The sequence below is a fragment of the Opisthocomus hoazin genome, chromosome 7 (genome assembly GCF_030867145.1).
Source record: "Opisthocomus hoazin isolate bOpiHoa1 chromosome 7, bOpiHoa1.hap1, whole genome shotgun sequence".
NCBI lineage: Eukaryota > Metazoa > Chordata > Aves > Opisthocomiformes > Opisthocomidae > Opisthocomus > Opisthocomus hoazin.
In genome coordinates this window covers 72,269,371-72,293,166 of record NC_134420.1, presented here as the reverse complement: position 1 = coordinate 72,293,166, position 23,796 = coordinate 72,269,371, and the positions used below count along the sequence as shown (strand labels likewise).

At 46.9% G+C, this 23,796-nt stretch overlaps 1 protein-coding gene across 3 annotated transcripts in view; it reads right to left on the bottom strand.

Annotated features, from left to right (window-relative positions):
• MAP4K5 (mitogen-activated protein kinase kinase kinase kinase 5) overlaps positions 1–23,796 on the bottom strand; it is a 74,881-nt gene that overhangs the window by 28,346 nt on the left and 22,739 nt on the right. For 2 of the 3 annotated variants that reach the window (XM_075427245.1, XM_075427246.1), the window contains 10 exons: positions 9,534–9,624; positions 8,329–8,393; positions 7,139–7,194; positions 5,868–5,915; positions 5,734–5,776; positions 3,940–4,012; positions 2,892–3,023; positions 2,326–2,388; positions 886–967; positions 143–259 (listed from right to left, as the gene is read on the bottom strand). In XM_075427245.1, coding sequence (XP_075283360.1) covers positions 143–259; positions 886–967; positions 2,326–2,388; positions 2,892–3,023; positions 3,940–4,012; positions 5,734–5,776; positions 5,868–5,915; positions 7,139–7,194; positions 8,329–8,393; positions 9,534–9,624 — 770 coding nt within the window. Of the gene's footprint in view, positions 1–142; positions 260–885; positions 968–2,325; positions 2,389–2,891; positions 3,024–3,939; positions 4,013–5,733; positions 5,777–5,867; positions 5,916–7,138; positions 7,195–8,328; positions 8,394–9,533; positions 9,625–9,712; positions 9,780–23,796 lie in introns of those variants that run through there. The other variant, XM_075427247.1, reaches the window with a different exon arrangement.

Here is a 23,796-nt window from a genome sequence, read left to right as displayed (position 1 = left end):
TCTCCTGCACAGTAACTAAAAGAGGAGCTCTAAAAATGTTGGGGCAGTGCCCCTGTCAAGCTGCAATCTTACATTCCCAAAGCAAAGCAGGGCGTTTACACTGCAGTTTTACCCAAAGACAGAAAATAACAGCCGTTCTCACCTCAAAGTCATCATCATCAACTTCACTGTAGTGTGTGTGGTTCTCAGGATTATTAACTTTGTCCAACAGCTCAACTGCTAAAGATCTTGAAAGCCCAGGCTGCCCTACAAAGCCATGCTAGAACCACAGAGAAGAGCAAGTTAGAATACGCAACTAGTACATAACTGTCATTAATAAACATCCACTACAGAATGGTACTGAATTTTGCCTGCTATCTAGGGGCTCAAGTGTTTCTGTAATGACTCCTTACTGCCTAGACTTTCTAACCCCTCCGTAAGCATGGAAACACCACACTTTTGGCCACTTGTAAATTGGAAATTAAACTCCAAGTCAAACAAACAATGAACCCTAGCTTCATTTTTTCCATTAGTAGTTCGGTCAAATTTGGGAAGGTGGAAATAGATACATGAACAATTGCTAAATACATCCCATTTTCTCAGATCCATGTCTACGCCGCTATACCTACGCGGCCGAGACACCCTCTTGTAGAAAGGACAGTTGAAGGCAGAGCACAAGGCAATTTTCTGTATTATTTCCTGCAAAAAAGTGTATAAAAATCTTGACACCAACCAATATCCTGCTAAAATCTACAGTTGCCCCATGTCTCTCTTATTCAAATGTTACCACCCGTGTTATAAGATCAGAGAAAGAAAATTGTTCTAGTTTGGTTTCCTACTGATCTGCTGCTCGCTTTGAAGCAAGAGATCTCTTACTGATGTCACTAAACGCTCCAAGTCACTTACAGCAAGGAGTCTGTCCGCTGTCGGTCTCTTCTTCGGATTTTTTGTAAGTGCTATTTTAACAAAATTATGGAATGTTGATGACCTTAAAGAAAAAATGGGTTTCACGTTTAATTTTTCAAGAAGATGTTTCTTTTTTTAACACAGTTACTAAACAAGTTAGAAGAGGGTGTGCTAAATTAGACTGTTGTCCAGGTACCTAATCTCAGGTTTGAATAATTACATTACCAAGTTAACAAAACAGGGGAAAAAACATTTGATTCACGGAACTTGCATGGAAAAGTTTTGGTACAGAAAATAAACCACACACATATGGTGCTATTTCAACTTATTCCATTTTCACTTGTTATGGAATTAGGTATCAGAAATAAAAACTGTGAACTATGTAACCAGCGAACCCTCAAAATCTAGGCAAACCTACCAATTTCACCAATCTTGGCTACAGGTAGGAAAATAAAAGATGAAGTTCTAGACAGAGACTCAGCTTACCCTTTAAAATGCTTTGATGCGATTTTCAGAACAACCTAGGTGACTGTGCCAAATCACCTCTTTTTAGATCCGAATTCTGACTCGATGTTACGACCGGACCCACAGTTTTTCAAGCATTTTTCCTGCGATTGCGTTTGTGTTGGTATCCCTCTCTGGGGATAATACTAGCCCAAGTCTGCTCGCTTTCAAACCACGTTACAAAACACATTTCCTCTTCCAGTCTTAGCATCCGAGAAGACGGCACCGCAGACGTCAAGTGCATTGGCTGGGCTTACACCGAGTGGTTTTGATACAGGAAACGTGCGCTTCGAAGCGCCTTCTCCCTTCCTCTAGCACCCATCTGCCCACTCAAACCCCTCAAGGTAAAAAGGTTCACAGCAGCAGCCTGAGCGAAAAATGTTGCATACCACAACTGTTTTGAGTCTCATAAATAAAATGTTTTAAGTGTGGTACAAAATCCTGCAGCCACTAGGAAGGTATCACAGGTTAAAGACATCGCAAAAGGATTAAACGATTACCTGTCCCAATGACAGTGGCAAATACCCTGTAATAGGAATTAAGGGGAAAGGATAAAAATAAATGGGAAAGGACAAAAATAACTTTTCTTTCTGGAACTTACAAAGAGGATCCAAGAAGGGAGATTTCATTCCCCTCTGGATCACTGGCAGGGATAAATTCACACGGGGAGGACTGTCTTGTCCCTTACTGCTGGTTTTCTGCCACGTCAGAAAATCTCTGCTGCTGGACCTTGACCCTCTCTCATTTGCTGCCAGACAGCTACCAAACCCACCTCGCCGTCTCTCAGGGAAACTTCCTGCCAGCAAAATCACTTCTCTGGTTCCCGAGTTTAAAACTAGCACACGCTATTTTTCACTGCCTCTCTTCTTCACTAACGACCAGTACTATTTTCACATTATCTGCAAAATATTCAACAAAGGAGAGGGTTTAACCTACCATTTCGCTTTTTCCTTTAGCTTTGGCGGTTGAAAATTACTTTTTGACATTAAAAACAAAGCCCTGAAGGTAAAGAGAGAATAATGTTATTCTATGGTAAAAAATAATTAATTTCATTCTGATATTTAAACACTTCAAATGAATACTTCCTGATAAGAATCACACTGGTGAAACCGGATTATAGTCTGTACTGTGTCAGAAGACAGACACAGTAAAGCTGCTGATTTTCTTATCTTTAAATAAGATCTTTTTATCGTCATGCATAATCCTGCTAAACACAAGGCTACAGCTTCGCTAGTCATTTACTACACCTGTTCTTAATCACCCTTGTTGTTGACACTACAAAGCTTTTTATAAATTAAAATTTCAATGATAATTTCAATTCTAAATTTAAGTCTATAGCTTCAGACTGATGTCTTAAAAACAGACACAGCTCAAGCAGAAAGCAGATGTCCGAGGAAGCAATCCTAGCGTGAGTTTCTAGGTCCGAGCCATGGAGAAGGTTAAGCTATATCTACTGGGACAAAAGGGATCCTGGAGACAAGCAAGCTCCCCTGCCAGCAGACCTCATTGGGTGAAGATCGAACATGGGCGGCTGCAGCTCTGCAAGTTCAATCGCTGTGATGCCAACCGCCCAGATATCGCAGAGCTGGTTATATCCACCGTTCTTCTCCACCGCTGCCACTTCTGGGGCCATCCTTTGAAAGCAAAGACATCGTTCAATGAGAGCAGTGGCTGCCTCTGAAGTGGGAGGCACAAAGCCTACCCCACAAGTAGAGAGCAGAAACCCCCCAAAGTGCGTAAGGCAGGGAAAAGCCTGACTTCCCCCTCCCCTCACCCGGCACTCCGGGGCGGAGGAGCGCACAGAGGTGACGTGTTTTGCCCGAGGTCACGGGCTGGACCGCAGCGCTAGGAATAGAACCAGTCTCGTGATTCCTGGTGAAATGCTTTAATGACCACATAATCTTCCTGCCCTCAGTCCTCCTTCTTCAAGGGGATAAAGAGGGCAGCAAGCAATTAAAAGCCATTGTCTGGATTAAGCTGCATGTGCGCATTCAGTCTATACCAAGAATAGCGCCCTACACTTCTCAACTGCATCCCAGTAAAGCCATAAACCACCAGCAGTTAAATCTGCATATATAATCCAGCTCAAGATTTAGTGATGTATTTGCATATTAAATGTTGTCTTGTCCAGACATTAATCAGTAGAGATGCTTACAAGATAATTTAAAATCAGTTGTTCTTCACAATTCTTTCCGCACAGAAATCGAAAAGACATTGTTTAGTTTCTTCACCAAAAGTGTAGGAAGCTACTGAGAAACTAAATGACCATTAGATATCCTGAAAAAGGGGAGAATGTCCTGCGCTGAACAGCAGAAACAGCAATCCTGCCTCAAACAGCAGGCAGTTGTGTGGCAGCAACCGACCAGCTACAGTCAGTGCCTCCCAGGCTTTCACCCTTTGGGCATTTTACTTGGAAGAAAGAGAATTTATGCAACTGCTATACATATTTAAAAATACATGTGTATACTTCAGTGTGTGTGTTTTAGACTTCTTGGCATAAATACAGACTTAGCTTTGCATGCAATTGGAGCAATCGAGGTAGTTTCTTACCAGTAAGGGGTACCAATAAATGATTTCCTCTTCGCAATGGTGGCTGTTATTTTTGCTGCTACACCAAAGTCAGCTGGAAAATCAAATTGTCATAGACTTAGAAACCTCTTTTTAAGACCCCATTTCTACTCTAGAAGTATTATATTATGAAAGAACAATCAAGTTTCTCCTCCAAATTAAAAATGCATTAAGCTCCAACAGTTAAAGATTAATAACGAGATCAGTTAATGTCTTCCCTGACATGACTTCAAATTGAAAAGTTTAGTTTCCACATACAGCTCGCTCACGATCCTGTTCCCCTCCTGGCTACTCTTCCATCTCACAATACAGCAACCAAGCACAAAGTTTAGTGGATATTCAACTTGATATTCAAGAGGAAAAACAGCACCACGCTTTGGAAACGGAGCTATTTGTGTGTGACTTCTGGAGGAACGGCGGGGGGCCATCTGTTCGCATCTAGGGGACCATAATCCCTTGCTCTCAGGGCTGCAGATGATCAGGTGCTCTTGCAGAGCCAAAAGTCATTTAAGTCCTGTTCTATTTTTGTTGCATTTGTAGTATGACAGCTGGAGGGTAATTGTGGGCAAATCTTACTAGCCGAGCAGGCAAAAGGAAGGTATCACGGCATAACCCAAGTTTAATGCACTTAGTGGAAGCTCCTACGATTTTTAAGGTTTTGCACTCTTTTTTTTCCTTTTCATTCTTCTTTAAAAAGCTGTACTCTCCTAGCACAGCAGTCCCGGCTCACCACAGGGCAGTAAACACGTGGAACCACACAGCTTTTCTGAAGAGCAGCGATGCAGCTACCGATAACCGCCCCGATTCCAGCACCGGACACCGCAGGATGACGAGCATCCCAGCCCTTCTCCCAGGATGGTTGCTTGCTGCTTCCCACAGAGCCCCAACTACACGCAGAGTTCTGTGAAACGAGGCAGCAGACAAGCAGACCGGGGTTTTGAAGGCAGCACACTCAGATAGCAAAGAGATTCAGCCTGTCTGCGCCCCGCTAAATGCAAAGCGCCACTGGAGGAAGCCAGCAACACAGATCTCTCCTGAGTTTTCACCTGTAGACCTCAGAGCACTTGCAGGGGAGGAGAGTTTCCCCTTCTCCACCCGCGTGGCAATGCCCAACGTCATATACTGGGCCAGAGGCACGGTCAGGATCAGACCCTGCTTTTCCACAGGCTGCCAGGCTCAGGAGACGCCGTCTCTCCCTCGGAGCCTCCAAGCACCCAGTGTGTGATCTGCCATTCTGTCTAGGAAGAAACACGCTGATATCCAGGTAACCCCAACCAGGCAAATTCCAGGGAAACCTGGGAGGCTTCAAGGCTCGTTGGTTGAAAAAAGAAGTTACCTGTAACTTCTTGATAGAATGCACAACTTCCCACCTCACACATACACAAGCGCATGGAGATGCACTTTCTACTGTCAACTATTGCCTCAAATAAGAACTCCCTACGGTGCAACCCCAAAAGGTTCATGCCACAGAGAAAAACATCCAATGAAACTGACTGCATCAGTACAGGAGATCTGCTGAATTATGCTTTATCATTTCTAGCAAGCTTGATCTTTGCTTGCGCGTGTGCTGCTCAACACCAAATGAAGCCTTACAAAAGCTGAATATTCGTATTGGGAAGCAGGGTCTCTACATTCTGCTCATTTTTTTGTCTCAATGGAATGATAAAAGACAACTTGCTAAATCAAAGTATCCCAGCTGGTACTGTAGCTTTTGATTGATCAAATTAAAATGTTCCCACTTGTTTTCTGTCTTCTTACTAAATTCAGGCAACTTACCTAATTTGACATCTCCATGGTCTGTTAGCAGAATATTTGCACCCTAAAACATAATAAAGAAGTTAAAATGCTTTATCAAGAGTATTTTTCCGCACTAGAAAGCTTAAGATAAATTTCTTAAAGTTCCAAGTTACCTTTATATCTCTATGCATTTTGCCCTTCATATGCAAATAAGCAAGACCCTGGAAATGAGAGGGACACAACACGTCATTTTGCCATTTTTTAACATACTACAAAGCCAGTAAATTTAATTTACTCAATATATTTTTTTTGAAAGCGGAGAAATTGGAGATTTGCAGGTAAGAGGTACGCTGGGTTCTGCTCCTCATCTCTTCCAGCTCCAGTCAACACACGTGAAGACTTGCTCAAGCCAGCCCCGGTGTAACATTTCACATAGATACATGTGCATTTTCAAAACAAACCTCAAGACACATCGCCTTCTCCCTTCACTAAAATGAACCACGTTTCTGAAGTCCTGAAGGTTTCCACGAGCAAATGTTTAGCCCATAAGCTGCCCTTCCAGCAATACGAGTTCCTGCAGGAAGCAGGGCGCAGGAACAGAACCGCCGAGCAGATCAGTTCTCAGGTCTACGCCCCTGCCTCCGGCAGCGACCAGATCAGCCACCGCTGCGGGGAAAGGTGCGCAGCCCCGTGATTCTCTCACGTAATTATTCACGGATACAAAGAGGACGGAAAGAAAAGATCCTTTAAAAAACAAGCTGCCTGCATCATCTTATCTTGCAATTCTAGTTCTTAGCAATCACAAAATGAAACAGAATTTTAGTCATCTGGTTGCAGTATTTTTCCTCTACAAACTACTCGAAGTTACTGCCACAGATCGAGCAGGCAGTTTACAATGTGCCTTTTTTTCATTACTAAGCTACTCACCCTCGCTTACTAGGTATTAGCTGTTTGCTGCAACGAGATTCAAAAATCTGTCCTGAACAACCGCTGCACCGAATCCCTGTGTTAGGCCAATGGATGAAAACAGCCGGGACAACGCCGCGGCCGCAGCCGGCGCAGACCTGTCTTCCACAGCTTCCCGAAGCCAGCAGGCTCGCCGGAGAAGCGGGAGCAGGACGGAGGTTCCGTGTTTTGGTCCCGCAGCAGGATCCACAGAGACGTCTGCACTTGGGAAAACTCCTTTGCAAATTACAGCACAGAAGCAGCCCTGCTCTGACAAGGAGTCGAAGCAAATATTTGCACTATGTTACTGGAGTTTCTTGCTAATTTTCATTTACTATATGGAAACTAACAGATTAACCCTGGTTAGTTGGTTTCAGCTGGATTCCCAGTGCTTACAAACGTAAGTGATGGCACTGCAGTACTTTCTGAAATCACCTCCTGCATGTACCTTCTGTACGTGGAGCAAACACTTCCTCCTTTACCTGCAGAAGTACAGTACCTGTAAAGTTTCTCTGCATACATATGCGATTTGTAACTCTGACAGAGGTCCTGTCACTGCGAACAGAGATTAAAAAGTGTGTAAGTCTACAATATACAACACATAAACAATATCATTAAGCAGCCAAAAAGTAGCATCTCTGTGCAAAAGCTAAAGATCGATTCTACACCGTGTTGTACATTGAGCTGAGAAGAGGGTTTTGTTTGCTGGTTTTACAGAGAGGCTTTCTGTAAAAATACCAGCACAGTAACAGTCGACAATACCCACAGTGAGAAGAAAACCTGTTTTGACAGAAATCTAATCATCACTTTACAAGTGACTGTGCAGTAATGTAATATCCTGTATTCTGAGCAAGGTAAAAAACAATCAAAGTGACTTCTGATTTTTTAATATCAGAAATGACAATGTTCTGTACTAGGGGCCTATGGGACTTAGAACTGTTTTAAAGCTGTATGTACTAACCGGCTGAAAAATAAGAGCAGAAAGAGCTCTGGTATTCAAAACCTCCGTATTACCACTTAAAGCAGAGCAAGTCCCCAGACTGCTTTTCCAACAACTCCAATAAATCATTCTACAGAATCAACAACTCTAGATGAAACCTCAGACGGGAAAATCATAATACAGGAGTGGCACGGTATTGCACAGGAGCAGGAATATGAGTAATGTTTACCCTTTAAAGACCAAATTTTCACCACACCACATACAGTCTCCATATCCGATCAGCGTGATTTCTGGTTGTGAACGTTTTTAGAGGTCTTTTTTCCACCCCTTCAGAAGGCAGATAACCTGCTTCTGCACCAGCAGTCAGTGACGCGGGCTGAGAGGAGCCAAGACACAGGCGAGTTCCCAGCTTACAGCAACCAAAGAGCTCTCCACTGGAAAAACTCAGGCTCTTTGGGCCAGTCCCCTAAGCACCGTGGAGAAGAATAAACAGTGTGGTGATTAAAAAATCAAGCATGTTCCATGCTAGAATGACCGGGCATTAGCCCAAAACGACGGTCACCATGTTTGAGAAGTGCTCTCAACAAAATCTCTTGACTGTAGCTAAAGAACGCTGTTCGCGCCCTAAGGAAAAACAGATGTAGTGCCCGGCAGTACCAACCGTTCCCCGTTAGTTTGCTTCTTATTTATTTTTCTTCTTTGCAGAAAGCTTCCAAAAAGTACAAACGTTAAAATAAGTTTCAAAGTACCATGATAAATGTCTTGGAGGGATCCCCCGCCGCAGTATTCCATGCATATCCACAGCTTCTCACGGCTATCAAAAGGAAATTTAAAACACAGGCATCAGACGCTGAATGATCTGTACACGTAACAGAGTTAATCCTGATGATTTACATTGTTTTCCATTGGTCTTCATCACTCCTTGTTAAAAATACACGCTCTGAAACGTGACTAGCAGGTACGTTTTACATGTTATTGATACTGTCAATATCAATACTCATCGAAATGAAAATTTTATGCCACAGTCACCGAACAAGTCTTTAAATATAATCAGACCTAAAAGATGTTGCATTAACTCTGACCTTCCAACCGCAATAAAGAACCTGTAGAAGAAACAGAGGTTTACCTGCTATCAGTAAGATTACATTAGATAACACACTCAGCTCACAGTTTCAATCTTCAATTGAAACGCCTAATTATATCTAAAAACCTCTTTGTGGCCTGCAAAAGGGGGACTGGGGATTTAGAAATTTAGCTATTTTTTTCCGGTTGAAGTCCATTTGAGCTGTACAGATTACTTAAAAAATGCAGCCCTCCAAGAAATATAAAGATGAAGCCTTGTAGAAAAAGACCAAGCAGGCGAAGTGGTGATATATATTCCCACAGAGCCAAGGTAGAGTTCCACAGCAATGGAAAATATTCCCCGGCTTTCTGTATAATGTTTAACGCGTGCGCTTGCAGTTGCAGCCAGCTGGCATCACCTTGTTTCTGCCTCTCATACCTCGCATCCGTGATACCAGAATTATGAAAAATGTTATTAGCAGCAGCTGAGTGTTTTGCTCTTACAACTCACTGGCTCTACTTCCACAGCACACAAGACTACTGTTGCATAAAATATCTAAAAGCAATTCTGCTCTAGATAAATAACGAGCTAGTTTTATATTAGAAGTGATAAATGTTTAAAATCTGCCCCATAAGCGAGTAGGGTTGGATACGTTGCAAGAGTCTCCAGGGGAAAAGTTTCTTTCTGTTCCTAGTGATAAAAATATTCCAGCCTTTTGGCCAGCAGAGAAAACAAAGTATTAGTCACTTTTTTTTTCCTTTAAAGCCAACTGGGAACTGAAGGGAATTCAACCTAGAGAACACAGAGAGGATATAAGTACTAAACCAGACTGAGCACTGTCTTGGGAAAGAACCAGCAGAAATGCAGGTAAAAAAAAAAAGCGGGGTTTACCTGAGATAGCTCCCAAAATAGGCGACGATGTTGCAATGTTTGCATTCTTTAACCATATAGATCTCTTGCTGTATCAAGGAAAAGTCGTCTCCTGGAAAACAGGAAGCAGCCAGAGTTACGTCACGCACAGCTGAGCGTTCACAGAGCTCTGAAAGAACTCATAAAACCAACCCACGGACCTGGACGATCGCTGAGCCCTTCACGAGGGCTTTCCAGCCCGCCGGCCGGTTCAGCAAGAGTTATCGACACACACCCTCCCCTCAGCTTGCATTCTTCACTGCCTCCTTCGTGTGAGGCACAAGTATTTCTTGAAGCCCCACGGCGAAGGGCTGGCCTGGTGGCCTGAACACGACCCGTCGGTTCAGACGGCCCGGCACGCACCGAGACTGCTCCGAAGGGGAAGCAGAGGGATGCCACGGAGGTGTGGGAGCATGCGAGAAACCTCCGGAGCAGCCCCTCTACAGCCATCCGACAGCCCCAGCCGGGGCGGATTCAGCTTCACCAGGACCCCGCTGCTCACAGCACCAGGGTCCCAACGACAGCAGGAAAAATCACCGCGAGCTAATTCCAGAGTCCCCCGCCTGAAACCAGAAGAGATCGCGGCCCATAGGCTCTTCATTAAAAGTATTTCAAAACGACTCTGACAGAGCATATGGCCTGCACGCCCACTCAGCCACCGCTGACTCAGAAGCAGAGAGTCCTACACACGGACTGCCTTGTTATGAGTGGGTTTTTGGGTGAGGACAGCTATATTAGCACATTTGCACATCCTAAACATCCTTTGCAAAGAAAAAAAAAAACCTACTGAAAAATATATTATGGCTAGAGCAACGGCCTAGCATGCTTCTGCCTCTTTAACTTAAAAGGGTAAAAGCTGTCATAAATTAAAAAAAAAAATCACAGAATCACAGAATCGTGGGGGTTGGCAGGGACCTCTGTGGGTCACCCAGCCCAACCCCCTGCCCAAGCAGGGTCACCCAGAGCAGGCTGCACAGCACCGCATCCAGGCGGGGCTGGAATATCTCCAGAGAAGGAGACTCCACAGCCTCCCTGGGCAGCCTGGGCCAGGGCTCCGTCACCCTCAGAGGGAAGAAGTTCTTCCTCATCTTCAGCTGGAGCTTCCTCTGCTTCAGTTTGTGCCCGTTGCCCCTTGTCCTGTCGCTGGGCACCACTGGAAAGAGTCTGGCCCCGTCCTCCTGACCCCCACCCTGCAGATATTTAGAGGCATTTCTAAGGTCCCCTCTCAGCCTTCTCTTCTCCAGGCTGAACAAGCCCAGCTCCCTCAGCCTTTCCTCATAGGAGAGATACTCCAGTCCCCTCACCATCACTGGTATATTTTCATTAAATCCCATGGAGAGCATTTCCAAACGGAGGACGTTCTCCCCAGGACCTGGAGCCCAGCCACGGCAGCTCTGCGGCCCCGCAGCCGAGGGCAGGCGCACGCCCAGCCCAGCGCTGGTCCCCGACGCAGGCACCGAGCAGCCGGCTCCGCAGCCCCAGCCCGACATCCCGAACAGCGTCAGCACGGCCCGACAGCCTCCCTCCGCAGGGCCACGCCGCAGATGTCAGCCTGCGAGGCCATCCGAGACATGTCCCGCTTCGTGGTCACGCACACACATACTTTGCTACCTTTATTCTTCCTTGGGCATGAACAAAACTTCTCTAACAGCCTGTGAGACATGAAAGACTAGAATTTAGAGAAAGGTTTTAGGCTTTAGATAAAACGCTGCTCCAGACAATGTGGTAGCTACCACGTTCCCTCAAGGAAAAAAACTGCTTTGTATGTTTACTTTTGTTTCAAGTTTCACTAGTAAAAATTGTGTCCTATGATCAGTCAGGGATGTGCAATGCAGAAAACATGGACTTAATTTATATGTTTTTGACAAGTCCAAGAGGTCTCAAGCACTCCTGTAAGCTCTCTTTGGATTCTTCACGTGTCTACTCAACAAGTAACAGCGTAGCTACTATTTTTCATAACCTCTTTAAAAATATATGGTTTTATTTGCTGTGCTTTGAAGCAACCTCCCTGAGCACCGATGCCACGGGCGCCTGCAGGACCCACGGCAGCCGGTGCTGCCGTACAGCCCGATGGCAATTCCCACCCCTGCGGAAACCCTGGCTCCCCACACACCCCCCCACCCGCAGCAGACGTTTACCAGTACAGCAAAAGAAGTGCCAGTTTGGTATAATGATTTCCAAACGATCACAACCTTCACGTCTCATTGATTAGCAGACTTTTACTTCTGAAAGTAACTACGAAATACAAAGGTAGAAGGGAACACGCTTGTATGAATAGATCCCTGACTGATTTAGGTAAATCCTCAAGGGCTGCTTGAAGCTGAATTGTATGGAGAAACACTTCACCGGGGCAGGAAAACATTAGTAGCAGAGTTTCAAACGTCAAGAGTCTTTTTTTAAACACAAGTAGCATTTTTTTTAATAACAAAAAAAAGAAAAGGTGACAGGATTTCCACAAATTTCGCACAGATTTCACACTGTGCTCGCTTTATGGGTTACCTTTCAGCTACAGCTCTGCTTGAATCCGTGCAGCCTGCCTATAAACGATGAGTATGAACGAAGGATTTCTGTGTTTGAACCAGGTGGATTCATTCCTCCCATTTCTCTAACAAACTTCCTAAGGGAAACCATCGAACGCTCACAGATAGCTCAGTGGAACATTTTAAAACTACAGAAGCTTTTCAAGAAAGTCAAATCCCAGCAAGTCTCACGGCAAAAGCCTCCCACTCCCACCAAAGCAGGCAGCGTCTTTCTCCGACCTCACTAGCTGTCCGTCAGTTCAGAGTATTCAACGCCAAATACCCAAATACTCTTCTTAAACCACCCCCTTCAAATCAATCCATCTGTGGTAAGGTCAGGGGAGGCGTTTCCACACAGCTGAACACCGTCACACGTGAAAATCACGACCAAGCAGCGTCCCCGTAGCAGCCAGAACCTGCGGGCAGCAGCCGGAGTTGCCCGCGGGCTGCCCAGTGCGGAGCAGCAGGAACGTCAGCTCCAGCAGCCGTGGCTAATGGGGAAAAATTGAAGGAAATATGGTGATTCAGGCTAGAAAAAGACCGACAGCAGAAAACATAACAACCTTCATGCACATAAAAGATCTCAGGGGATGGGGGAGAAGGGATAATCCGTTCTCCAGTTTTATGGTAGCACAATTAGCAATGGGCTTAAGTTGCCTTAACCTACATTCCCTGGACAGACGAAAAGCTTTTCTGAACTCCAAGGGATGGGAAGTTGTGAAATTGCCCATCAGTGGAAAAAAAAAAATGAAGAAAACACTGAAGAAGTAGCCATCAGGAGTGACTTAGGCTGATCCTGCCTGTAGTAGAGGAAGACAGAAAAGATGAGCCCTTGATTTACCATTAATAAATGAAGAATCTATGCAAGAAATGGAGTTATCTACAGAAAAAGGAAAAACAAAAGGACTTGGAAGAGGAAAAGGAGGTGTAGGCTGAATACAGACAGGGAGCTGGTAGAAAAGTAGCAAACAGAGAGAAAGAAGAGGATAAGTATCCATGAGAAAAGTTTGGCTAAAATATGTAGCAAACGATTCCGAAAGATCAGACACAGAGATAGGAGAGAAGATGTATAGTCGTTCAAAGACGACAAGAATGAATTCAAAACAAAGGAATTCAGAGTTTCCAGGCAGCTGGAGTATTAATCTTGGCAAGAGATGCTGGAACAAGGCAAAAATTAAATATCCTTGGATAGCACAAAAATGAAAGAAGATAGTAAGACAAAGAATTTGTAGAAAACGCTTCATCGAGGGGCAGACAGCAAGATAAAAAGAATTAGACTAAAGGTGACAACATGCCCATACAAAGAGATTTTCATCTGTTTTAGTCATCAGAGATTGCTCGATGCTAAATAACACGGAATTGGAAAAATGTACTTTTTGTCCACTCACATGTTTGCAATTACGGGTTATGTGGCACGCTGAGCACAAACCTCGTTTAGGGAGCTGCTGTAAATCACACGGGCAGCGTGGTGAGTCACTGCAGCTCGCCGCTCTGATGTCATTTCACCTCTGCAGCGGGGCGCACGGGACGCACCAGCGCCTTGCAATGGAATATTCTCCTCCGATGACAGCCCGTGGCCGAGGCTGCTCTGCTTGGCACAGCTGGCCGCTTGTTCTCCAGCACAGCTGGCAGGGAGGAGACCGCGGAAACTTGCAGCCATACCATCGTGTGACGCCACCGGATCAGAAGCTAAGCAAGGGAAGGCCTGGTAAATTCGTGATAAATCCATATTTAAACAGGAGACCATCGAGAAAACTGATGGTTCATTAACACTCGTGAATTATCTTATTTGCAGACGCTACTTCTCACCTACGTGGAACTGGCATGTACAGATGTCCTGCCAACTTGTCCTAGATGTAGAGCTGGATCTGCACACCCAACTCTGCAGCACGGGAAGGCTCTGATGGCTCTAGTGCCCATCACGCAGCACCATTTGGTCTTCTGAGCACGCCTGACCCTGACAGTTTTTAAGCAAGTTTATTCCTGGTCATATTTTCACGTGCTCCATTGACTGCTTTGAGTGGTCCCATCCTGCAAAAAGACCCAGGGACACTGCCACAACTCCTCCTGGGTCAGCTGTGAACCCCTTTACTGTCCAAAAGGCTCCTCAAGGGAGAAATTCACATTACTGTTTTACATTGGTTTGCTCTGCATTTCTTCAGTGCTGCATCACAGGGCTGATGCTGTGCGGGACCAGAGGGAGGGACGGGCAGGCAGCGTCCAGGGCTCGCACACAGCTGGGAGGAGGGAACTGACGGCATTCGGAGACATGCACGGTGTCACCGAAGGGTGGGACAGCAGCACTTAGTAAGAGGCCAGATCTTCAAGGTGCCAGCCTGCCAGCACCCCAACCCTGAGCTGGTGACAACAACGTGCAGTCCTCACAGGCCCCAGCACCCGAGACGGACATGGTGTGACGTGTGCCCCAAAGTCGACCCTCCGAGCCTCTGGGGACCTCGAGGGTGAATGCTTTGCAGACTTGGGATTTTTAACACTATAATTAACATTTGTGATTTAGAGGCAAGACGCCGTTTAGCGAGAGGAGCGGGTGGATGCTGCTGTAAGGGGCACAGAGCAGGGTCACAGCATCGCTGAAGAGCCCAAACGCTCCCGCTGTATTCGTACAACTTGCCCCAGAGACGCCTGCCCCCCGAGCTAGCAGAAGCAACCACTGCCTCTGCTGGGACCGCTCCTCAAACGCCTGCTACACCAACAACCTGAGCTCCGGAACGAGGAGAGAAACCCCACGGGAACGACAACTGCGCAGCAATCGTTCGCCTCAGCACACAAACTGCACAGCCAAACTCCACCTTCCGGAACCTCGCGAGGGTTCGGGCTCTGCCGACGAAAGCGACAGCTTTCCCAATCCGCAGGCTTTTGCTAAGACTGGAGTTTTGCTGCAGGACTTTCCCTATCACCCCTCATTAACTTTAATTACCATGATATTTTCCAGTGCCCGTTCAGACAGCTTGACACACAATACGGCTGGCAGGAGGCAAGGCCTTACTGTAGCATCCTACCCCGGAGCTCTGACCCACACAAAACCGCTGCTGCCTTCAGTGCCCTGCAGACCTGCATTGCTCCTTACCAACCATTCTGAAAAAAACTGAGAATAATCCTTTTAAAGTTTCACATCTTTAAGCAGGGGAGTAATTTAAACCGCACTCCAGCACCCGAGCTGTTTTACCCATACCTCTTTTCTCAGGGTTCAAGGAAACCTGCAGTCTGACAGAAAGAATTTAAATCCCCCAAAACTTGCAGCTCAGAGACTCGACTCCAAGCAGGAAACAGCTCTTTGGAAACAATGATATTTCCACCAGGAAATCTGACTGCCAGGCATCTTGCTGCCAGCTGCTCACCACTGATGGTCCCGACTATCTCTCCACTGATACATTACTGATGGCGACGCGCTGCCGCAGCGGCACGAGCTCGGCAGGAAGCAGCACACGAGGGCTTGGAGTGACCGGTCTAACGGCAGAAACAACCTCCCTGTGTATGTTCTCTTCTGCTTTGCTTGGATCCTATTTATGAGCAGCTATGCCAACATGGCTATAATAATATATAATAATATAATATAATGTATACTCCTATTCCTTAACACTTCCAGCTCTTTACCTCTCTCCTCTTACCTATTTACTGCCACACATCTCAGCCTTCCATCATTCCACCTCTCCCTTCCCACCACTGCCACCTCGCTATTGCTACTTTTCTTCGTGTATTTGGTCAAATGACGTCTCCTCCTCATTCACCCCTTCACAACCTGCCTTCATCCCAAGTGTCACACTCTGCATGCCCTTCCAGCTAAAATGGGTGAGCTTTCAGCTTCTTTCCTACTCATAATCCCCCCTTGTCCCACCACAACCCCTTCTGCTGGCCTTCTTCATCTGAGAAACTCTGTGTTGTAAGTGAAAGCTCAGACTACATGAGCTCCTGGAGAGAGTCCAGCGGAGGGCTACGAGGATGAGGAGGGGACTGGAGCATCTCTCCTACGAGGAGAGGCTGAGGGACCTGGGCTTGTTCAGCCTGGAGAAGAGAAGGCTGCGAGGGGACCTTAGAAATGCCTACAAATATCTGCAGGGTGGGTGTCAGGAGGATGGGGCCAGACTCTTTCCAGTGGTGCCCAGCGACAGGACAAGGGGCAACGGGCACAAACTGAAGCAGAGGAAGCTCCAGCTGAAGCAGAGGAAGAACTTCTTCCCTCTGAGGGTGACGGAGCCCTGGCCCAGGCTGCCCAGGGAGGCTGTGGAGTCTCCTTCTCTGGAGATATTCCAGCCCCGCCTGGACGCGGTGCTGTGCAGCCTGCTCTGGGTGACCCTGCTTGGGCAGGGGGTTGGTCTGGGTGACCCACAGAGGTCCCTTCCGACCCCGACCATGCTGTGATTCTGTGATACATGGAAACGTGAGCTCACCCACTCTGGATACATGCATTTCTGAAAGAAGAATAGCAGATTATAAACGCATTGTAAGTATGCAAAGTAAAATCAGACCAGATTTGTGGAAGTTAAATGTAATTAAAATGCTGGGCACTCTACACTAGAAGACCAGGCTGCCTCTGTTTTGCTTTGTGCAGGCTCCAAGGGCAGGCTGAGCAGCCTGTGGCAGTACCACTCGGGACGTGGCACGGCACAAGCAGGCGACGTCCAGGCTTTGACGGCTCTGGCACACTTGGAAAGGCAGGCGTTCGGCCCCGGGTAACTCCCAGACAGATGCAGTGGAGGTGCAACGAGCTGCACAGCCACCTCTCCCAAGAAAACGGTGTCCCCCGGGGTCCCCAGCGCGATGCCACAGGAGGTGACAGCCGGCGAAGGAGCACAGGGATCAGAAGCGATGGCTTCTGCCAGCGCCTGACCCGCCGCTGCTCAGCGCACAAGCCCGTGCCTATTTAAACTGTCAGGCACAAGGGACACGATCCCAAGCCCAACCAGGTTACGCAGCACCAAGCAGTGAAGATGTGAGCGGTACCGAGAAGCTGTTTTCATATTTCTTCAACCCCAGGCGCTTCCAACAATGGTTCAGCCCCTGCAGGCTTAGTTTAAATAAGCCTCAGGCTTGTTCTTCTCCACAGCTCACAGCATCCGTAGGGAATTTACTGCACAGAGAATAAGGCTGCATTGCCAAAATACCCTTCTTCAGTCCCCAAATGCCCCTCTGCCGTGCTGCAGCCGTGGTCCGGAGGGGCCAGACCCCCGTCGCAGCCTGGCTCAGCCCCATGGCTGTATTCCCATGTGCTATATGAACCTCTGCATCTCAACCACAGATACAGAACCAACGTAATGAACCAGACCTGGCTTTCAAAGCACTGAGAACAGGACCATGCAGCTTTGGGTGAGTATTCCCCCTTGTACAAAACCCCTTGAACAGTTCCAACGCCAGTTTAAGATCCAACCTAAAACAGGTAACTGGTTACTTCTGGCCTTTACAGGTACCTTGGGTGGTAAACACAAACTAAAACCAGCAAGGAGATTCTTCTGCAACCTCACAAAAGGTCCAAAGCACAACAGATTACCACCAGCCCTCTGAGTGTCAAAGATCTCCGAGGGCACTATTTACCATACAGTAGTATTTGAAATGGACATTTGCATATTTTAAAATACTTTGTTTATTACATCTTCCCAGGGAGAAAGTTCGGTGGCAGAAAACTACACTGGCAAATAGTTCCCTCTTTGTATTGACTCCCTCTCGATTCATCTGCTAAACCCATAGAAGGAAGTGGCTTTAGCGTTTTGGATGGTTTTGGCTTCTACGCTGCTGAGTACAGTTGGATTAGTTTCTGAAATAGAATTGGCTCCCAAATTATTTGAAGCATTTGTACTCAGTGAATGCTGGGAAATGTCATAAGCGTGCCATAATACTTTTGCCTAATGCTCTCCAAAGTCTATGCCAAAAAAAAGTGAAAAACACTGTCTATTTTGCTTTTAGCAGCACAGCTTCAGTAACTGTGGTAGCCAATCTAGCGTACTGCCCAAAAATGCAAATAAATTAATGACAGTAACCTTCTAAGTAAAGAGTTTATTTCCTTTGTCTGGAGAACACACAAAGGAAGGTAACAGCAGATGACACAACATCTGTGCTCACGGTGGGGTCTCAGGTGCAAGCTGGAGTCTCTTTGCCTACCAACTCGCTCGCTACCTGCAGTAGACGAGGGAGTAGCACGAACAAACCACAGCTCACCCCCGCCTGCCGTGTCAGCAGTTTCGCTAGGTCTCCCAAAACACTGCCATCTCACTGCGTGCAGCTTCTTGCAGCTTTAATTCAATGCATTCCTCACCTCCTCTGGGACACTTTCTGCTTCAGAGCCTTTTGTCTTCTGCTCCCCCGTCTATGTATTAATCAAGTGTGGAGTCTGAAGCTCTTATTTTTCCATCTGCTAATTAATTCCCATCTCTGAGCCACCTCCTCCTCTTCTCCAGAAGAACGGTGTACATAAATCACAAGCCTGTTTCTCTGGTGACTAACGTATGAAATTTATTACTGGTCTTTTTCTAGTTGTGCCCTACGGTGTGACAGGAGCTCGTGCTGGGGCTTGGAGGGGCTGGGAGTGCACTCCCTGCAACAGCTTCTGACACCGGTCTGGTCCAGGAATTGATGGGGCTCTGCAAGCACAGTCCAAAAAAGCTATTCCAAAGTCTTAAAATGAGTCAGAACACTGAATATAAAATCTCACATGGATAGCTAAATTTTTTTTTTTTTTAATCTGGAAGATTTTGAACAGCCGTGTCTCCCTGCGAAGACAGTAAGCTGCTGCACAGCCCAGCTACGCCGCAGAGGCAGCAGACGTCCCAGAGAACTAAAGAGAAATAAATAAGTAAACAAATGCTGTGAACCCTCCTCAAAAACAAAACGAACCCCCGACAAGATCTCTGCCAAGGGGCTGTGGGTGTACATGCTGTGGATGGAGATCAGGCTGGCAATGTTGAAAGGAAGATGTATTAAAAAAAAAAACACAACAAAAACCAACAAAACAAACAAAGTCCATACTAGAAGAAATCACTTCCCCGTGGCAAGTCAGACCGACAACATGATGAAACATGTAAGAAGACATGGTCATCAGCGCTAATTAAAACAGGGTTCTTGGGAGCGGTGGCTTTGGGCCAGTCGTGCCCTGTTCACCGCAGCGCTTGAGCAGCACCGGGCAAAGGCAGGGGCTGCTCGGCATCCGACGGCTCTCGCTCTTCCCCCAGCTCTAACGGCAGAGGATTCGGCCTCTGCTTCAGTTCAGTTTTCAAAGCAGTTCTTCAAATTCACGATAAAACCAGCCCTACTTCCTTTGGACCAGGTGCAGCGACACGAACGCTCGTGGAAGCCTCTCCCTACGTCAGCAGCAGGTTAATAACCTCCTGTTTCTGCCACTAAAGCGTGGCTCTGCCCCATCGCAGACCCGCTGGGAGATAAACCCAGCAGTGGTTTGCTCTCCCCGGCACCACTGCCCCGAACACCGGCCACAGCATTTCACATGCTGCCGAGCAGGGGCTGAGACTTCCCTGCTGTGGTTTCCACCACATTTAACATTGCCTGATTAGCCTTTTCGCTGCAATAACGAACATGAAACCAGCCCTAGTTTGCTGAGGAAAGGTTAGTAGTCACAGCCACCCAAAGGCAATGGTTGTAGCTTCTCCCCTGAGCCTCCCCAACGCTTCTTCTACCTTCAACCTTCAATAACATCTCTTTGGCCGCACAGTGAAGTGGATCACAGAACCAACCAGCATTAAAAATTAACCCTGCACAGAGTCAGGTACGGGATCCTTCACTCCTGCATCCCGTCTCCGACAGAGGATGCCAAGGGAGTATTTAAAACCAGACCACACAGGGATGATTCCCCCAAACACCCTCCCCACCTCCAGAGATTTATGGCTCAGAAAAATCTCTGTCATAGCTGGGACCTTTGTATTTAACACTTTCATGTATTTTTCTTTCACACAAATTTGTACAGATGCTTTTTGCACCTATGTAAACACAACCTAATACAATGAGAAGTTTCACAGATCTTGCACAGAAAACCACATTTCCTCATTGCTCGGAGCCTGCCATCCGCTCGCTGCAGCCGCTGCCTCCAAACCCCCCACCAGCTCCATCCCCTCCTCTGCTCTCCCCTAAATACACACCATGGTACCAGGGACGCAGTAACGCGGGGACGGGGTGAGGCAAGCAGGGCCAAGAGAACTGTCCCGCTCCATTGCTGTGTACTGCCTTTCAGTTCATAAAAGCAATCCCCAAACAAGAGGGAAACCAAACCACCCCAGGGCAGGAGGCAGTTCTGCTCCCAAGAGGTTACCACCTAACGAGATCAAACAGCTGAGGATTGAAAGGACCACTGAAGGAGTCGAAATGGCTTGCAGAGGTCATGCTGGTGCGAGTTAAGGCCATGCCTGAGGTTTCGCCCACTGATCACCACTCTCTAGGTCATATGATCATTAATTCTGGCCTGAGTAGGCAGGTGCAGAAATTCAGGACTTCTGTGTAAAAGAGACCGAGTCACTGACATCTGAACTGTGTTCGTGCGTGCATGAAGCTGGACCTGCAGCAGACCTCGCTGACTCTAGACATGAAGCTGGACTTGCAGCAGACCTCGCTGACTCTAGATGGAAACTGGACTTGCAGCAGACCTCGCTGACTCTAGATGGAAGCTGGACCTGCAGCAGACCTCGCTGACTCTAGACATGAAGCTGGACCTGCAGCAGACCTCGCTGACTCTAGACGTGAAGCTGGACCTGCAGCAGACCTCACTGACTCTAGAAGATGAGAGCTGTAACGGAAGCAGTGGTACCACCAACACGGCCTCTCTGCTCTTTGCTTGATTACCTGCACTGGTACACTTCAGTGGAAACTTCAGGAAAGAAGGAAAAGTAAAGCTGAAGAATCAAGCTGAGCCTTTCTTTTCATTTATTCACTGGAATTTTTCAAATTTTTCCAACTAAAAAAAATGTTCAGATTTCAGGAACTTGTAACTGTTTAAAAAAATAATTAAAAAATCACTTGGAATGAACAGCTAGGCTCATGGGAAATCTTACATCAAGCGGTGCAGAGGATCACATACGTTTCTCGAATGTGGGAAACCCCAAATTAATTTTTCTGTGGTCACTTTACAAAAGAGGCTAGCCATCACCCTGACAAGGTATATGGAAAGTTTCAGCAGAAATCCTTAAAACCACCTTGGAATGCCTTGCAGGTCAGTGGGGAAGCCAACATCCCACGAGGAGGGAGACACAACTGCTGGTCTTCACTGCAAATAAGACAAAGATGGGTCTGAACTCCTCTTGCCCTGTATTCTCTAACCACGTGACGGATGAAGACTCCCGCTGCCTTCCTCTCCCTGTTTCTAACTTCAGACATTTCAGACTCCCTGATAATCTCACTCAAGAGGAAGAAAACAAGAGGTGGGGTGAAGCCACCAAAGCACTCCATTTTAGAAATGTTCCCAGCCCTTTTCCCCCACACTCCATTTTTATTTTGGTTAAAAATTACTTTGATGAGGTAACCCAAATTCATGCACAGCTGCTTGACCATTTCAAAATGGCTGAAATAGCGAAAAAAAATTGAGACGTTCCACGAAATATTGTTATCTTAACAAAATATTAAAGAATTTTTGGATGACAAAAAGCCTCCATCCGTGAAGACATTATCACTCTTCCCTCATTGGTCTGGGATTTCACAACCCAGAAATACGGGGCGAGGCACACGTATTAAGTACTGATCCTCCTGTCAAAGGTTTGAAAATTATTATTCAAGGGTAACAGACATTTCAGAAAAATTTAGCTGGCCTAAAAGTCGGTTGCACAATACTGAACTTTTATGAAAAATGAACATACTTACTGCTAGTTAAAAACAGTCTTTTCTGACTCTTTATTCATATGGTTAAAATAAAAATTTTTTAAAAATTTAGTTTCTAAGACTGACTCTCCGATCACTATATATACCACTGGTCATAGAGCCCTCAACGGGAGAGGAGCTGGTCAGATGTCTTGGGTAAGCGCCGCAGGATTTGAAAAGTTCTGCTAGCCCAGATTTAGTAGAAATCTGGAGGAACTACAAAACGCAACAGCAGGACGGTCAGAGCCATCTCCCAGGGCTCAGCTCCTGAGGGGTGCTCATGTGGAGAGCCCGGGAGGAGAGCGGGCAGCCTCTCCACTTGTCAGGGACCTACAGACATCGGCAAACCCTTTGTGTTTAACAACCCGCGACATCTCTCCACCCAAGCAACTGAAGAAAACCAAGCAACGAGAAGCAAATAAGACAATATATTTTCCTAAGCAAGAAAGAGGAAGATAGCACATTCACCTCGCTTGCTATAGCGAGTCAGACGTTGGAACAGGCTGCCCAGGGAGGTGGCTGAGTCACCGTCCCTGGAGCTGTTCAAAAACCGTGTAGATGTGGCACTTTGAGACACGGTTTAGCAGGCGTGGTGGTGTTGGGCTGATGGTTGGACTTGATGATCTTAGAGATCTTTCCCAACCTATGATTCTATGATTCAGTGTTCTGACACGGCAAGCTCCCCATCGAAATCACGGTCGTTTAACACATACAGTCACGAACAGGCGCTCGTGTTCAGGGACTAGAGACATTTCAGTGCTGGGCATCAAAACCTCCAAGCACAGAGGACATGCTGGCACGGAGCTCCAGAGGTCTCTGGTCCAGCCTTCTGCTCCGAGCAGGGCTAACTGTAGAGTCAGGTCACGTTGCTCAAGGCCTTGCCCAGTCAACTTCAGAAAATCTTCAAGGATGGAGATCCCACCACCTCCGTGGGCACTGCCCCAGAGCAAACACCCTCCTTGAGAAGAATTTTCCCCACGCCCAGCTGGACTCTCCCTGTGCTGGCTGGCTCTCACCCCCTCGACGTCACTCCTGATGAGAGGCTGGCTCCAGCTCCTCTGCCAGCTCACCGCGGAGGATGGAGGACAGGGCTTAGATCCCTCTTCAGCCTTCTTGTCCCCAGGCTAAGAACCACTCAGTTCTGCCAGCCCCTCCTACGCCATGTGTCCTTCCAGGTTTTCCTCCGTTTTTCCTGCCTAAGGAGTCTGTATTTGTTCCCTGCAGCACTCCAGTCATGGAAGCTACCTCATTGTGTCTTGATAAATCCTACTGCTTTCATAATTATCCCTTAATTGCTTCATAGGCTATGGGTGTCAGCCCACAAGCGCTGCGCAAGCACACACGCCTCCCGCAGCCCCTGCCCCAGCGAGCCAGGACCCTGCACAGGCACGGCACAGCAGCTCAGGCAAACCACAACCACAGAGGGTCTAAGATGGCAAAGCAACACCGAAGAGGACTGTGCTAAGGAGGGATCTGAAAGCTACGCCACCAACCACGTAATGAGAGACTACTTCTTCGAACAAATACAAGATCCTCAGGTGGGACTGAGTTAAGACTGAGGAGACACAAAGCTCCTCTCCTCGATTCCACTCAGGACACAATTTCTGATTTCAAGTCTCTATGCAGGACTCAGATTTGGCTGCAGCTCAGCAAGTCTCTTGGGCAGAAAGTGAGCTTCTCCTGCATCTCCTGTTTGTAGGAGGAGCGGCAGAAAAGGCATGGGGAAATGACAGTAGGAGCCATCCTCCTCCCTCAGCACAGGTTAGAAAAACGACACGTTAAAGAGCACAGGGCTCTGTTTTTCCCAGTGCACCTTTGGTGGGCATTAGCATCATTGCCTGCCCCTTCCCTCTTTCAATTCACACACACTACCAACTCCCTACTGCCTCAGAGCTCACCATTTACCATCTGTCCTTAAT